The 16,059-nt window shown below is 47.2% G+C and overlaps 2 protein-coding genes across 2 annotated transcripts; one reads left to right on the top strand and one right to left on the bottom strand.

Moving 5' to 3' along the window:
• Window positions 1–109: 109 nt before the first annotated feature.
• LOC135807012 (WASH complex subunit 1-like) lies at window positions 110–1,628 on the top strand. Its single transcript, XM_065321111.1, has one exon. It carries the CDS (start codon window positions 178–180, stop codon window positions 1,549–1,551), a length of 1,374 nt encoding a protein of 457 aa, XP_065177183.1. The 5' UTR covers window positions 110–177; the 3' UTR covers window positions 1,552–1,628.
• Window positions 1,629–3,045: 1,417 nt separating this feature from the next.
• On the bottom strand, window positions 3,046–15,605 carry LOC135807011 (protein phosphatase Slingshot homolog 3-like). Its single transcript, XM_065321110.1, has 14 exons — window positions 15,316–15,605; window positions 13,683–13,753; window positions 12,891–13,024; window positions 12,439–12,504; window positions 11,203–11,280; window positions 10,780–10,902; window positions 10,256–10,400; window positions 9,808–9,936; window positions 7,720–7,766; window positions 7,151–7,225; window positions 6,840–6,911; window positions 6,018–6,078; window positions 4,502–4,641; window positions 3,046–3,704 (listed from the first exon to the last, which is right to left on the bottom strand). Exons 1-14 carry the CDS (start codon window positions 15,335–15,337, stop codon window positions 3,632–3,634), a joined length of 1,236 nt encoding a protein of 411 aa, XP_065177182.1. The 5' UTR covers window positions 15,338–15,605; the 3' UTR covers window positions 3,046–3,631.
• Between the last annotated feature and the right edge of the window lie 454 nt (window positions 15,606–16,059).

Raw genomic sequence — 16,059 nt, 5'->3', positions numbered from 1 at the left:
TTCGAAGGTGGTTCGTCATGATGTAATGATGGGGTGAGCGCCTGATCATGAGCTGAGCGGGTGTTTGTGTCTGTCATGTGAAGAAAACGTCCAAAGTGCAATTGCATTTTGAAAACACCTCCGATCTCGGATTCCCTCAGAGCCAGGAGCTCAGCAAACCAATGTCTGTTTGCCGTCATGTACCAAGCTCCTGTGGTCTTCCCGTCTCTGCGTCGAGAGGAATCTCTCTTGCAAATTGCTGATTCCTTGGATTATCTCGACAAAGTATTTGAAAGTATTCACTGCAAGATAAGTCACAAGGTCGAAGAGCAGGGCAAAGCCTTAGCTAGTTTGAACGAACGCGTGCAGGCAGCCTCCGTCAAAGTCGAGAAGCTGAAGGAAAACAAAAACAAAGCCACGAAAGTGTTTTCAGTTTCCCGGTATCCGGCTGAAGAGGCTCGTCACAACCTCTCTGTGTTGCACCCACACACCGAGCACCATGACCTGGAGAGACCGAAACACAGTCGCGGTGGCCCGGAGATGGTACGCTTCCGTGATGTCCTGGACGTGGACGCACTGCAGATCATGGAGGCAGTAAATTACGAGCTGCGACACTCGGGCAGGCAGAGAAGCAAGTCCAAGACCAAAAAGGATGACAGCGAGGGTGGAGAAGCAGAAGAGTACGAGAAAAGGAAACATCAACTGTCCAAATCAGTCAACTCTGTGTGTTCTCTCCTAGTGTTTGACAACAATGACCTTGTTGATCGGGCCGCCTTACATCGCCGTAAGAAAGAAGTGGAAGAGCAGCAACACCTGGGTGAAGCACCGATGTCGATATTGACTGGTGAGCAGCTGGATCAGGTGGCAGCACAGAACTACCTGTACGTGCCGGGTGTGGTGGATGTGCCGGAATTCGACGTACCGCTTACCTTGCCCGACTTGCCGGACATTGCCACGGATTTGTCGTACGGCGCTGACTTACCGTCAATAGCTCCGTCGGCCGGACTGCCCGAACTGCCGTCAATACAGACGAGCGGCGAGGCCACTTCAGCGGGTGCCACTGGGCCGTCCGAATCCTCCGCACCGCCGCCGCCACCACCACCAGACTCATCCGCACCACCGCCGCCGCCACCGCCACCCCCTCCACCCACGGGTGTGGCAGCGGCACCACCGCCGCCTCCACCCATGCCCGCATCAGCACCGGACGAGAACGGCGGTGCAGCCGGTGATCCTCTGCTGCCTGCGTCGGGAGAACAGGGCGGGCGTGGAGATCTCTTACAGTCTATTCGCAATGCCGGCGGTGGACAGATGAAGCTAAAGAGTGCCAAGGAACGTAAGCTGGAAAAGAAGAAGAAAGAGGACGAGGAGCCACCCACATCCTCCGTCGGCGGCCTGTTTGCCATAGCTGCGCTTCAAGCAAAGCTGAGAATGCGTCGCGAAGGCATCAGTGGCAAGAAGAAGCGCGGTGAGGATGGTGATGATTTGGAGTCCGTAACAGATAGCAGCAGGACACTGACTACTGCCAGTACTGGAGATGACGAAGATGAATATGACGAAGATGATTGGAAATAGAACGACCAAGATGATATTGTGCTGGCACAATTTAGTCTGTTTTAGTCTTTTACAATTTGTTGCATTGCGTACGTATTAAACACACATTTTATGCAGATACTGTTGATACTTTTGTTCTATGATGTTGGGCGCATGTAGGCGTGCGTGAGGGTGTGTGCGCGTGTGCGTGCGTGTTATATCAGGCCGCATGCGTGAACTTCTTTGCGGGTAAATCGGCAGAACGTCTGTAGTGCAGTAGTCCTGTAAAGTTCCTCTGAACGCGCAGTGCAAGTCTTTCTATCTTGCACCCAGGGGCTAAAGGAGCTCCACAGATACACATGATGTATCATGCAGAATGTAGGGTTCCTTGCTTCCATTTCGTTGAGCATCTGTTTCTAAAATACTTCTACTTGCTTTTGTTAGCTCGTCACAGTGCAATAACTTCACTATGGGCAAAAGCATGGTTACACCCAGGGATTACTTGACTACTCCCTGGTTACACCAATGCAGTCAAGAATACTGTAAAAGCCTTATAATAATATTATTATAACGAAGTGCTAATCAGAGTCGTAAAATACGACTCCCTGGTGCTAATTCTAACGAGTGTAACAAGGAGAAATATTGAGCTTTGACAGTTTGGGTGAAAACCGTTACCTTTGGTACACGTAAACTGGTCAATTCAGGAAATTGCTATATATGCGGCGGGGGTTAGAATAATGGCTTTTACAGTAGCATGGGTTCTAGCAGTTAACGAAATAGGAACCCTTTGCATAATTCTGTTATGCACAAGGTTGCAAGGATGTGCAACAATCATGTAACAGCTTCACCTTTTCAGCAAGCAGGTCATTTGATCTAGATTGTGCATGGTTACAGCAAATCGCATAAACAAAAGTACCCCCCCCCCCCCCCGCCCATAGTGTGCAACTCCACCATGCAGACTACGGCCCATGTGTGTGCTGCCCCGACAGAATTTCATGTTGACATTAGTTTTATGACGCAATGTGCATTGTGCACATATCATTAGACGTACCCTGGACCGGTGGTTGACAAATCCCCTTTCTATCCTTTACAAACTAGTTCCACGAAACACATAATTATTATGACGTATTGACACCCCGTGCAAACATCGTAGATCACTCGTACGAGGAGCATTGTATCATAGGAGTGACGTCAACTTGAGATTCCGTTGGGCCAGCAGGGTACCGGTATGCGGGAGTTGTGCACTCTTGGGGGAGGAGGTTATGTACTCTTCAAAACCTCACATACATGCATGTTGCTGATATTCCCATGCTGTATTCAAGCTACCAGACCAAGCGGAGCATGGAACGCGTCCACATGCAATGCATCACGTGAGAGAGAGAGAGAGAGAGAGAGAGAGAGAGAGAGAGAGAGAGAGAGAGAGAGAGAGAGAGAGAGAGAGAGAGAGAGAGAGAGAGAGAGAGAGAGAGAGAGAGAGAGAGACAGGAAGCCAGCCAGGCAAGTTTGTTTTACCATCACAAAAATGCTCCGCACGAGTATGTTGAATGCATGCTGCAACGGCACGAGGTATTAGTGCACACACGTGCACATTTTTCTGTGTGTGTGCTTTAAGTTTTTTTTCTACAGCATAAGGCAGTGATGAATACAAGTTGTTATCGTTCTTTCGTCTAGTTTAAGGCATGGGTAAGCTGGTTCGTTCTATAAAATACTATAAAATGTCTACCAACGGGGTGCTCAACGTACGGATGCACAGCAGTGTCATATGTCATAGCGACAGCAGCAGCAGCAGCAGTAGCAGTACCAAATGCACTGACCAAGACGACAAACGGTGAGGAGAGATATGGCTACATAGGTCTGGCATCATGCTCAACAATACAAAACGGAGGATGGCCACAAGTCAGGGAAACTGCGGAAGAGAGAGAGGCGGAATTGAAGATTGAGGGGGCCACCATGACAACAACAAAATAGCTGACAGGGAACATGAAAGTGGCCACAGATAAATAAATCATGTGCTAGTGCAAGTCATGCCCATACTTGTCATGCCCATACTTGAATAGTGCAAGTCATGCCCATACTTGAAACTGCAGCGTGCAGTTGAGCAATCGCATGCAAAACCGCTGCACTAGCAGGTTGGGACCTGTTTTGCAGGACTAGGTTCATGCTGCGAAGCTTGCTGTCCCCAAACCTTGTTATTCCTGCAAGTAGCATAGTCGAATTAGGAGAGCAAAACAAAAACTTGGTGAGGCCCTTCCGGGAGGCAAAATCACAAGCCCAGAATACTGTAAACCAGGAAAGCCCTTTACGATCTGGAAACTTTCGCGATCTTTGCGACGGGTGTAAAATCGCAAAAGTAAGCCGACATGAAGTGTGGAACTTTAGTCAAAACCATTGAGATTGACTCCAACAGCAAACATCAAGTTTCCAGGTGCAAACTTGTCTGTGCTTGTAAATCGCGAACTAAAACCAGCACAAAAGTTTCCTGGTTTACAGTAGCCAAACAAAATGTGGAGATGAACATGCCATAAGGGTCCGTTGCAAAATAACTTCATCGTCCCTGAAACGAATATTGCTCATTTTGTACTCGCCTCTCTCCCCCCCCCCCCCCCCCCCCCCCGAAACGAACACAGCTTGCTATGCTGGACGACGCAAATCGCATGCATGTACAGTTGCGCTTGGTGAAATCCTACCCGAAATGCAAAGCTGGCACCCTGGACTAGTTCCGATTACATCATTATATTCGTACATGTGTACGTCCAGCTGCATTCGTACGATCGTGCCACTTCCAGGGCGTCAAGGGCGTACTAGTTGAGGGCGCCAAACATGCACTCTAGGTTGGATTTCACCGAGCGCAACTGTAGCACATGCACAGTGTCGGTCGACATATGAATTTGGCTCAACCCCCTCCCTCCCCTTCCCCTCAATCAAACGATGTTCGTTTCAGGGAAAACAAAACATTTGGACCACACCTGTAATGGAGGCAGCTCAAGCTTACCTTGCAGCAAGAATGCCTTCATACTCCAGTAGCTGCAGCATGAATCCTTTGTTGGGCTGCACAACAGCCCTACGCTGACGCACATAATCAAGTGTCTCCTGTAGGCTCCACTGATGCTCCTTCATTGCAAAGGCAATTACCTACCAACAAGAAAGATAGTAGCGAGAGAGTGAGAGAGTGAATGTGAGAGGGAGACAGACGGACAGAATGATAAACAGACAGAGGGACATGGTGTATGCCAGGAGTTGCGGCTGAGTATGAACGGGTTAGTGCGAGTCCTAGTTTGAGTCTTGCCTGGTGTTCTGCCCATAAATGCCAAACTGGAGGCTTGAGTTCCCTGGACAACGAGGCTGAATTCCCTTATTTTGACTGTTTTCCCTGGACACCAATAATTATTTGTAGTGTATCCAGACAAATCCGTTGATTCCCCGAGCTGCAGAGAGTGCTCAATGTCAGAGACAGAGCTTAGTACATAGCAGACTCAGCGGAGGACGTTCAGGTTGGTTGTAACTCTGAGTTTCATGCCGCGAGGCAATCATCAGACAACTGAGTTGTCTGATGATTGCCTAGCGGCATGAAACTCAGAGTTACAACCAACCTGAACGTCCTCCGCTGAGTCTGCTATGTAGTGTATCCAGATGTATTTTTCATGACTGCTGCTACCGGCGATCCGTTGCAGTTCCACATGCTTTTTCTAGTCTTGCAGTGTTGCTTCAGCTCACTCTCACCACCGACGTCGCAACAGACATGACTCGGACAACCTTTGCGAAACACGTACATGTAGCTCTTGCCCATAGAACTCTGTGCGATGCTGTGTTTGCGAATCCAGTCCTTCTTGAAAGAAAAAAAATCTGTTCTTTTTTTGTGGATACAGTCGGGGTCACAGTTGATGACTCCCTTTTCCGACTACAAGTACATGTAGGAGAAACATGAGGATGAACTCTGAAGTCCAACGCCAAGCTGCAAGTAAATTTCTACTCTCGAACGAGTTGCACTTGTGGACACGAGCGCTTGCGCTGTATCTACTACGTGCTGTGTGTACTCAGAACAGATCTAGGTCGAGGAAACACTGAAAAACATCGATTTCAAGAGTTCCATCTCAATCCCGAGACTTTCTCAGGACATCCCTGGACCCTGGGACAAACACCCTATTCTCTGGACTGTCCCCGGGAAACCCTGGACGGTTAGCATGTATATCTGCCTGTGAGTTTGCCAGTGGTGCTATCCCACAGGTCTGGTTTCACACACTCACACACTTCACTCACAGTCATGTACATTGATTGAGGTGCACAGCTCTGTACCTCTTTGTGTCCTGTGCACCAAATTCATTTATTTGCATCATGCCATGTCTGACATATTCCGTAATAATTCAGATTCGAAGCAAAACCCTAGCTACAGTGACAATAGTCAAGGTGGCATCATGTACGTACATTGTACATGTACAAGTCATTGTGGGTTGTGATGACAGAAGCCTGACTCAATGGACACAGCCCCAGGAACAGCACTTGACACTCACCACGGTTGCTGATCGACTAACACCCATCTTGCAGTGAACAAAGACAGAATCACCACTAGTCCTGGCAGGCAAAATGAACAGTACATACAAGTAGGTAGAGAGAGAGAGAGAGAGAGAGAGAGAGAGAGAGAGAGAGCAAGAGAGAGAGAGAGGGAGGGAGAGAGAGAGAGAGAGAGAGAGAGAGAGAGAGAGAGAGAGAGAGAGAGAGAGGGAGGGAGAGAGACAGAGAGAGACAGAGAGAGAGAGAGAGAGAGAGAGAGAGAGAGAGAGAGAGAGAGAGAGAGAGAGAGAGAGAGAGAGAGAGAGAGAGAGACAGAGAGAGAGAGACAGAGACAGAGAGAGACAGAGACAGAGAGAGACAGAGAGAGAGAGAGAGACAGAGAGAGACCACGGAGAAGCAAAGGTCAGGGACAGCAGGCAGACTTAAGTTAGTACTACAAGTGTTGTGCTCTATAGTGTTCCATTCTCTCGGGTAAACATAGCTATGGAAGCTCGAGGTACAGAAAGACATTGCAATGCTCTATGCATCCTGCAGAGTCAGACCTTGCTTGCCCAGTTCCCTCACCATCTGGTCGAAAATTGCTGGATTTGCAGCAAACAAGTACAATGTTACACGTACTTCACAAATTTTGCGTCATTATTTGCTAGGTACACAGAAGGACTGCCCCAAGCTGCCCCTCACAATGAGTACCTGGCTGTTCGGCACTCAAATCAGTGCCACTAGTACTACTTGACATGGGTGCATGGCTGCGCTGAGATTTCAGGATAGAGGCGAGACGGGGGGGGGGGGGGGGGGGGGAAGGTGTTGTCCAAGGTACTCACTTAGCCTCTTTGAGAAATGTATATGTGTCCTCAAAATACCGTAGGAGGTCAGTACTGGGTACATCATCCACTCTGAGCATCACATATCAACATAGAAGTACATAATAACAAACACAACGGAAGTCAACATCTACTACTATTTACTACACACGCACACGCACACACACACACACACACACACACCTTTCATGTATGCCATTTTGTGTGTAATTTTTTTCACAAGCATCATGCATGGAAATGCCAAAGCACACCGACCAGTGCTTGACAGGATTTCAACAGATCCATGCGATCAATGCTCAAACAATCCATACCTGATATTGTGGTAGGTTAGGTTGCCGGAGAAAAAGTTTTGAATCTCCCCAGCAACGTTAAGGATTTTCTTCACACTGGACAAATCAAACCAAAACACAACAAAAATTTAGATTTTAAAAACAACACCAACATCGTGAGAATAAAAGATTTCAAACAACAACAACAACAACAACAACAACAACAACAACAACAACAACAACAACAACAGCAGCAGCAGCAAAAATAAGTCATCGCTAACGAATCACTTCACCCTTTCCCAGGGCCATGAAAGGAACACGCATGTGCACTGTACACCCACAGCACAGTACTGGAGTTCATCAGGCTACTCAGCAGAACCAGGTGGCAGAACAGAAGCAAGCTCAGCAGTGAGAAACTCAGCGTGGCGAGAAAGCTCATCTCATTAGTCTGCAGCACATCACCAAATGTCAACGAACCACCAAAGGAGCAGGCAAGAACAGTATCGTGTTTGTCAATGAACCAAAGGAGCAGGCAATAACAATATTGCTTACCATGCACAGTTTTAATTGAACACATAAGGATAGAAATCAAGGGTAAGGTCGCTACTCACTTGTTCTCCATCATGAAGTCAAGGTCGGAAGCATTCCACTCACTTCCCTGCACAGCAATGAATAGACACAATACAACACTCCTTGCACACGTACAAACAGGCAGGCGTGTAGCCTGTATTTCTACGCAGACCTGGCCTGAATCCTGTAGCAAAATGTAGCTCATATACTAATGCTGTACAGGCAGAAAATTTCGTCCAACTCCGAAGAAGAGAGTTCGTCCGGTTGAACATTTCGTCCATGGATCACAATAGTGTATTGAAAAGCTGGAAAAATCGACATTAGTCCGGCATTTAATTTAGTCCCAAAGCTCCTTGCACGAAAAGACGAAATTGAATTCCAGACGAATACAGTGGATATCGGTTATAAAGTCATCGGACATAGTGATAAACCGGCTATATTGATACAAAATGAAAATATCAAAAGCAAAACCAGAAAAAGCCAGTCAAATTATCATTATAACCAATATATCGGATATAGCGATAAATCGGCTATAAGGATACGGAATCACAATTCAAAACAACTCTTTGTACAGAAAAAAATCGTTTATAGTGATAGCAACACAAGAGTGTGAGGCATTGATGTCTCGACTTGGAGCCACATGTGTGTTTTCATAGTGTATTCTCGTCTGATGCTTCCTGGATGACGCCTGGGCCAAGAAGTTCTTCACCCTAGGCTGGGGAAGGTGCAGCAGCATGCATCATGTATCAGTATGCTACATTAGCGTGATCGAGTACCCACACGTGTATAATGTGTATGTATGACATGCGCAGTTGAAAATCGCCTGTAGTGATATACCGGTTATAGTGATAAAATGTGAAAAATCAGAAGGGCACGTTATAACCAGTATCTACTGTATTTCTATTCTGCTTATACAGTCAGCGCTGCCAAACCGTCCGATTTTTCGGACAGTGTCCGATTTTTGAAGGCTCTTCCGAAAACCGGTCCGAAAACCGGTCCGAAAAAGGAAACGTCCGAAAAGCAGCCAAAAATGTCAGGGATTCGTACTTTCCTATGCAGAAGTCCTGTATTTTCATTTTTCAGCGCAACTGAAGGCACAAATCACAGTACCTGTACAGTAAAAAGGCTAGCGCTTACTCATGCAATACAAAATTCATGACAACTTCGGGGGTGCCATATCGGATACCATGGCAACGGAGCGAATTTTCATGGTATTTTGGGTGTTATTTTGAATTCTTTGGAAAAAAATTGCTGAGGAGAAAAATTCGCACCATGTGGCCAGCCTTGGCGGTGAACATGGTGCAGGGTGTCCGATTTTGGGCGAAAATTATTTGGCAGCACTGTACAGTATACACGATTGGTACGTTCGGGCCTGATTGGAAATTTTTATTTTCATTGCTATCAGGTTCGGCCTCATTTCCTCTGTGCTGTGCTGATGAGTTCACAAAGAACGAAACAGCATGCTGTCCGCAGATTGAGTATACAGTGTACACGATTGTATATACATGTATACTGCAGCAATGACCAGTGTAGATAATGAATCTTTCACCATGTAACTGGGACAGGAGAAGAGGTCTAAAGTACGTCTGCACTACATTTGTGTTGAGAAACACAACCAGCTTCAGATGTTCCTCTTGTGCCAAGCCCCCACCCCACCTGAAAATACCACGGTGGTAGGTGCAGCGCCTAGCGGTGAGGGTGAGGCGGTAAGTACCAAAGCCGGCGCCGGGCAGGGGGGTTGAACCTCGGCAGCTGCATCCATGCTACCCTCACTCCGAGCAGTGAGGAGAAGAAGTCTAGATATGAGAAACTCCAAACCCCGAGCTCCTCTCCATGAACAATCACTTTGATTGACTTGCATAGGCTGTCCTGGCTGTGGACCTCATGTTTGAAATGAATACCGGTAAGTAGCTTCAATCAATCAGAGTCTTTTCTCCGTCGGATCATTGATTGGGACTTCTCACTTAAAATTCTCATCAATTATGCAATGGCAAAGAAGCTAAAATAACACCCCGCAAGGCAAGCATGTGCAGGAGAGTACATTGGAAGTCCGTATGGAACTCTGTGCGTGTTTACTTGTCCATGCATTCAACTGTATTATGGTCAGATACAGAACATGGTCTCCTTACCAAGTAGAGGAAGTCGAAGATCTCGCTGGCCTTATCAGCACGGCCCATGTACTCCAAGATGAGATTGTCTATGTGCCCACGGAAATCCACCAGACACCGGCCCATCTCTTTCTCGCAGAGCTCACGTAGCTGTGAAGTACAAACAGACAGACAGACAGACCAGTAAAAGACTAGGAGACTCAGAATCCCGGCCACACTACATGTAGTACGTAATCCACCAAGGTGAACAAATTCATTTAGAAATGGAATTTGGGTGGAAAATGACCAGGAAATTGTTATGTCAATGGCTACACCTGTCAGATAACCAGTCTACCAATTATCATTAGAGCTGCCACTCAAATTGCTTGTTGACTACTTAGTAGTAACTCGTATTATCTCTCAAGCAATGCTGTCAAGTACACACAAAGGTGCTGCACACAGCGGAGATCCGTGGTAATCCGCGACTTACAGCTTTGCTGGAGAAGTTCTCTAGCTCTTCAGCTTCGTAGCGTCCCATGACCCTGGAGAGTACCACGCGAACTTGTGCATTGAGCGCACCCTTGCTGTCACTCAATTCTCTGCCAGAGCCAGACTTGGTATCAGTGATTGAGGTCCTAATATTGGGAAACAAATTCAACGCAGAACAGCAGCTGAAAGCCACACAATGGTAGCAATAACACGTACTGGAATACCTCAACGTACATGTACATTGTGCATTCCAAAAACTAGTGCATGTACAGTGAATATCGCCATAATGGTAAGATTTGTCCACTAAAATTTGGATAGACTTGGAAGGCCATATTATACGTGTCGTAATCCATTCACACTCGGACACTGAGCTTGGGAAATCGCCATGCTAGCGGCTCATAAGGGTCTAGCTTTTGAGCACATCTGAATCTGTAAATATATGGACTGGTGTGTATGTAAAAATCAAATGCACACAACACGCACAAGAAGCAAGTTGTCCCGACTTTTCTAAAGACCACCACGTACCATTCATTGAGTAGGATTCCTTCCTGTGTCAGGAAACCATGGTAGTGCTTGTACCAAGGCTGTGACTCGCAGTCATTGTCAGCATGGTTTTCCACCACCTGGAACAGCTTAGCGACGATTTTCCTGAAAAAGGAGCACACAAGCACGCAGGCCAACGCCGGGTTAGATCCGGTTTGTACCTAGTAGTGTACTAGGACCGGCGGAAGCAGTTTTTGATTGGCCGTTAACCCCCATTCATGGCCAAGGAGTTGGTCAGGCCATGACCGGTTCAGCCGCCTCTGCGTATTGATTGCGAGACAAATAATAGACCCAGGCCTACTGGCGTATTATGTGCAAATCAAACAGGTCACTGTAGCCGAGCAAGACAGCAGCGCACATGCAAACAAGCAAAAGGACATAGCTTTGGCATAGCAGCCCACTTACCACAATTCATGGATGGTGCATGGCTTGAAGTAATATGCATCGGTGTCATGCTGGTTGCTACTGGTCACCTGCACCTCACTGCACACAAACAAAAATCCAAAATATAGCGAAAATCAGTTGGTATGGAGGGGGGGGGGGGGGGTGGGGAGGAGGAGGAGACATACCGGTACCTAGTTTTCTAGGAGACCTAAAGAGAAAGAGATACTAGTAACTAGCTTCAGGCTCCTCACAAGCAACAAGCGCATTGTGGAGGTCGTGTCCTGTCTGTGGGTCATACAAGACGAACCTTGTACACACATTGCACGTTGCGGAGTCAATCCGTACTCAATTTATCTTCGAGCGGACACGAGCTCCACACACTCACACCGTACAAATTCACTGCACTCTGCCGTATGACTTTCCTTTCCCTGGCTGTAAAATCAAGGTGGGGCTCTCTCGCGAGACGGGGCGCTCTCGCAGTACTTTACGGTATGTGCGACTGGCAACAAGCTGCGACTGCGACTCATATCTACAGTTGTGGCAAGTGAAATCCGACACTTGGCATAAGGGACTGCACCACGCAGTCTGAAGCCCCTGCAGCCCTGGGTACATACAGTACATGTGTTACATACAACTTTATCTGTCTGACATGATAACAAAACTCGTACTCATCACAGTCAAGGTTCAAAAGGTGCTGGCAAAATGAATGGGGATTGGATACCAATACTCCTTATGTGTACCATGTTTGTGAACTGTGTGTATCTACGCTGTGACCTTTCGATCTGTTTGAGATGCATACGGCTCTTTAGTACAAATTTGGTGCAGTGCATTACATCATTGATATCCATTTGTGGCGCTGTCCCCTATGGCAAGTGTTGGATTTCACTTGCCACAACTGTACATCTGTTTTGGTTTCTGCAGATGCCTACAGTCTTTCAGTGCATAGTAATTTACTTCAGAAGTACATACATGTGTACTGAATGTATAGTATTGTACATGAGGCAATAGTTGAACTTCTCTACTTCTGTGACAGTAACAGAAATGAACATTATTGACAAAAATCTTCGTCACAAGTTTTCATGAAACGAGTAGGTTAAAAAAAGGTCCAGCAATTGCCGGACCGACCAGGCTGGGTGATACAGCCCTGTAGGGCATGCTCACATTGCGGGAAGGGTCGCACGTCCAGGTAACAGCATCACCCAGAAACGGCTCTCCGCTTTGTGCCAGGCTTTCGTACATCATTTCTGGTAAACTTACCCATCGCCAACTAAGTTAATCTTGAGCTCTTCATGGACAGGCAAGTGTAGACTTAATGACACCTCCCTGAAGAAACAAGACAAGATAGGAGAGGCCGCATAGAGACATGCACAAAGTATAGCCTAACGCAGGCCTACAGGTGAGCATGCTTTTGCCAGAACATTGACCTTGCACTTTCCTTCTCCTTGACTATGCATTTCGGAGTGTGAGTTCAACTCACAAGCAAATTCATCTCCCCACAAAGAGGTTGGTAAGTTGGACTTCCTTGGCAATAACTGTAGTTCAGCTGTACAGGTTCGCTGACACCCACCCACCCACCCACCCCCACACACACAGAGCATTCTTTAGCTGTATGGAATGCCTGCATGCAGCAATGATGCAATTGGATCAACATTTTATGGTTCATGAGTGAAACTCCGGTGTGAAACAGCAGACGCATCAGCAACACCTACTCTTTGGACTGGCAATAGTGTATGCCCACAATGGAGTGATGGTGCCCATTGCCATTGGTGCCATTGCTGCCTCCATGCGACACCACAAGCAAACAGCGCCTATAGTCACTCAGGTGACATACTAATTCTCCTGCCTGCAGACAAATGGACAATATGGGAAAGACATGTAAACACGTGGCGTCAGAGAAGTTTCCCAGCAGAGTGAAACCTACGATGAAATCGAGTCCTTTTAAAACTACCTTTTGCACGCCTCATCACTGCAATGCAATGGCGCGTTGAAACTGACATGGGCATGGAAAACAGTCACACATGTTCAGAAAGACCACCTTCAAAATCCTCTTCTTCTCACAAACTCAATTGGGAGTATCTAGCGAAAAGAGCATCACGGTCTGCTTGAACCAATACCATTCAACTCATTGCCCCACAAGACATACTAGTACAGTACATTCTGATGACACTGCCTGATGCCACTGACACAGAAGAAGGAGAAAGGGCACAGGTCCCGACGTTTACTTGATATTATATGTTCAAGGATTCTCTAGAGGCAAATGGATGCCTATCAATGGGAGTCTCTTGGGGAAAGGAAGTGAAGGTGGCGGTTATGAGAGAGGGAGGAAGGGACATGACAAAGTGAAAAATAAAATAATACAAACAGGAACACCAGAAGCAACCCCAACAAGTTTTCGAGTCAAGCGGTACTCTGTATATTCTCATGTTTGACTTTTGACGCACACCGTGTTCCAGCAAAGAGTTCTTTCTCAATTTGGAGAAGAACGAATAGAATGGACCTACCGCAATGATAGATTCTCCCTCTCTAAGGAAGCTGAGCTGTGGTTCAACGTGGTTGATGAAGTCTAAGTGACCTGAGGATTGAGTTAGAATAGAAACAAAGAGAGAGAGGGGGGGGGGGGGGATCAAGTTAGCCATGGGATGCAAGATGCAATAGAAATCAGTCAAACCGCAGTACATGCTTGTTGGAAAGCAGCGACAGGGGCATGACCACATCTTACAATGGGGCATGCGTGTACTTGTACTGGCAGAGTCCATGCTAATATCTTCGTTGCAGCTGCTGGAAAGACCACGTGACCACATTACATGCATTGGGAGGAATCTTTAGGAATCGTTGCAGGAAAGTAGAGCTAGACGGTCAACTCGAGCTATCACTATTCCATCTGTACTTGTAACAGGGCATTGTGTACCGGTAGCAGGGGCGGAACCAGAGACCTCTACAGGAGGGTTCCCGTTTAGCCATAACTGAATGGCTGATACATGTACATATATATGCATATGGTTTCCAGTAGTACATTTGAGAAATGGAGCCCCCGGAGCACCCCCCCCCCCCCCCCCCCCCCGGGATCCGCCCCTGGGTAGCTCATCCTGGAAAGAGTTTTATTCCACAATGTTATGTGTCTATGTAAACACGCTTGGCCCAATGCCTTGCAAACTGCTATACCTGTCCTGCATCAAAGTTCATGCAGTGGGTACGACCATTTCAGCAATCGTATCCTGTGCACTGGCACATCGTGACCTGCTAGTTAGCAAGCACAGCTACATGACTGTGGCTGCACTGGTTGTACAGTGCTGGTCAATGAAATCCAGTCGATGCACTCATGTACGCGTCGGGCGTTGTGCAGCCCTAGACCAGCGAACACTGGGCTTCGAACTGGTGCAGGGCGCTAACTTGAGTGCCGCGACTGGATTTCATCGAGCAGGATTGTAGTTCTCCTAGCTGAGTAATGGCCCAAGTCTCCACTTTTAGCACTGGTAAGAGCACACCACCTCAGTAAGCATAATATTGGTAACGGTAGTAAATGCACAGCTTCCAAAGTCCTCTTTATTTCTATTTGCATTTACAACACAAGCTGCGAGCAGAACTGTTTCGCCAAATGTGGACTGTCTTTCCATTCTTTTTCAAGGATTCCCCAAGAGCTTGTTCGCTTTAGCATCCACTTCTTGGCCTTGCGACTTCCTGTCCTTACCAGAATCTCCGCTGATATCGGAAACCTAGATGCCTAAGATCATGATGGAGATATGGCCAAAGAAGGGCCGGCAGAACAGGTCCGGTTGGTCAGGCCATGGCCGGACCAAAATTTCGGCCAAGGACGTCTGTGTTTCCTATTAAGTTTAGTAGGTGTGCCTGCCATATCATGCACAATGTACGAAAGGCTATGTATGAATCGGACCAATCAAAAACTGCTTCCGTTGATCTTGCAATGTCTGACCAGCCAAGCCAGCTGAGAAGCTCCTGAAATATCAACTGTAGGGTTGCAGCAGCAGTTCCCAGTACGTGCAATAGTAAAACCTCCCATACCCATGCCAAGGTTCAAAAACCATTGTGTACAATCACAGGGGTGTTCGATTGGAGGCGCAGTGTGTATGTACTGTGTGATCGTTCCACGGAATCATCCTGGAATTCTGGACTTACCATGTGAAGTCTCATTCGTCATATCTGCCTTATGACATGTCAGTTCAGGGCTTTCACCCAATTTCTGCTACTATTTGTGCGCTGCACCAGTCCACGTCACCACAGCGCTAACCGAGATCCTCATCAAATTGTCGCTCAGTGCGACATATCGTTGTCGAAAAAACCTGGAAATGTGGCCACTCCAAGGCACATTCTCTGCAGCTATGGCAAGTGAACTGTCGCCTCAAAACCGCAATGTACTTCAATCTTCAGTCTTTCACCAAAATTTCACCGTACCGTCGACTTTCACAAGTACACAAACACACATCCAGGCCATGCACGGATCTCACAGGTTCGTGATTTCAGGATTTCACATTTTGCTGCTTGCCCCTTCGATCGACTCGATCGAGCTTCGTTGCCGAGGGATTTCGTACATTGTGATGGTAACCGACAGGACGCGCTGCATGTACAAATTTGGAGTGCACTCTGTACACACCATGTACCACGCGCGAGTTACTTTGATGCTTTTATTTCGAATCACTTTCTTGACATGCTACTTGCAACGTAGGCCACCACAAAGGAAGGAATAGAAGCGCTGAGTAGAGCTAGAGAGAGGATCAAGGCAGTTTGACCTAAGTCCTTGGTGATTCACACTGATTGCCACATCCGCTTCGCAGAAAAGTCAGGAGCCGAAACTCGGAAAGCTCCGTCCATCGTGGTTGGTTTACTAAGTGAGTTCAGTCCAGGGAGTAGTAGTACAATACC

Source organism: Sycon ciliatum, chromosome 1 (assembly GCF_964019385.1).
Source record: "Sycon ciliatum chromosome 1, ocSycCili1.1, whole genome shotgun sequence".
Classification (NCBI taxonomy): domain Eukaryota; kingdom Metazoa; phylum Porifera; class Calcarea; order Leucosolenida; family Sycettidae; genus Sycon; species Sycon ciliatum.
The sequence above is the reverse complement of the archived record's forward strand: the minus strand, read 5'-3'. Positions and strand labels throughout refer to the sequence as shown.

Coding starts and splice junctions, on each gene's coding strand:
- LOC135807012 (XM_065321111.1), top strand. CDS start 178: ATGTACCAAGCTCCTGTGGTCTTCCCGTCTCTGCGTCGAGAGGAATCT.
- LOC135807011 (XM_065321110.1), bottom strand. CDS start 15,337: ATGACGAATGAGACTTCACATG. Junction 13,754..15,315: donor GACGAATGAGACTTCACATG/GTAAGTCCAGAA, acceptor CTCAATCCTCAG/GTCACTTAGACTTCATCAAC. Junction 6,912..7,150: donor CTAACCTACCACAATATCAG/GTATGGATTGTT, acceptor TGTGATGCTCAG/AGTGGATGATGTACCCAGTA.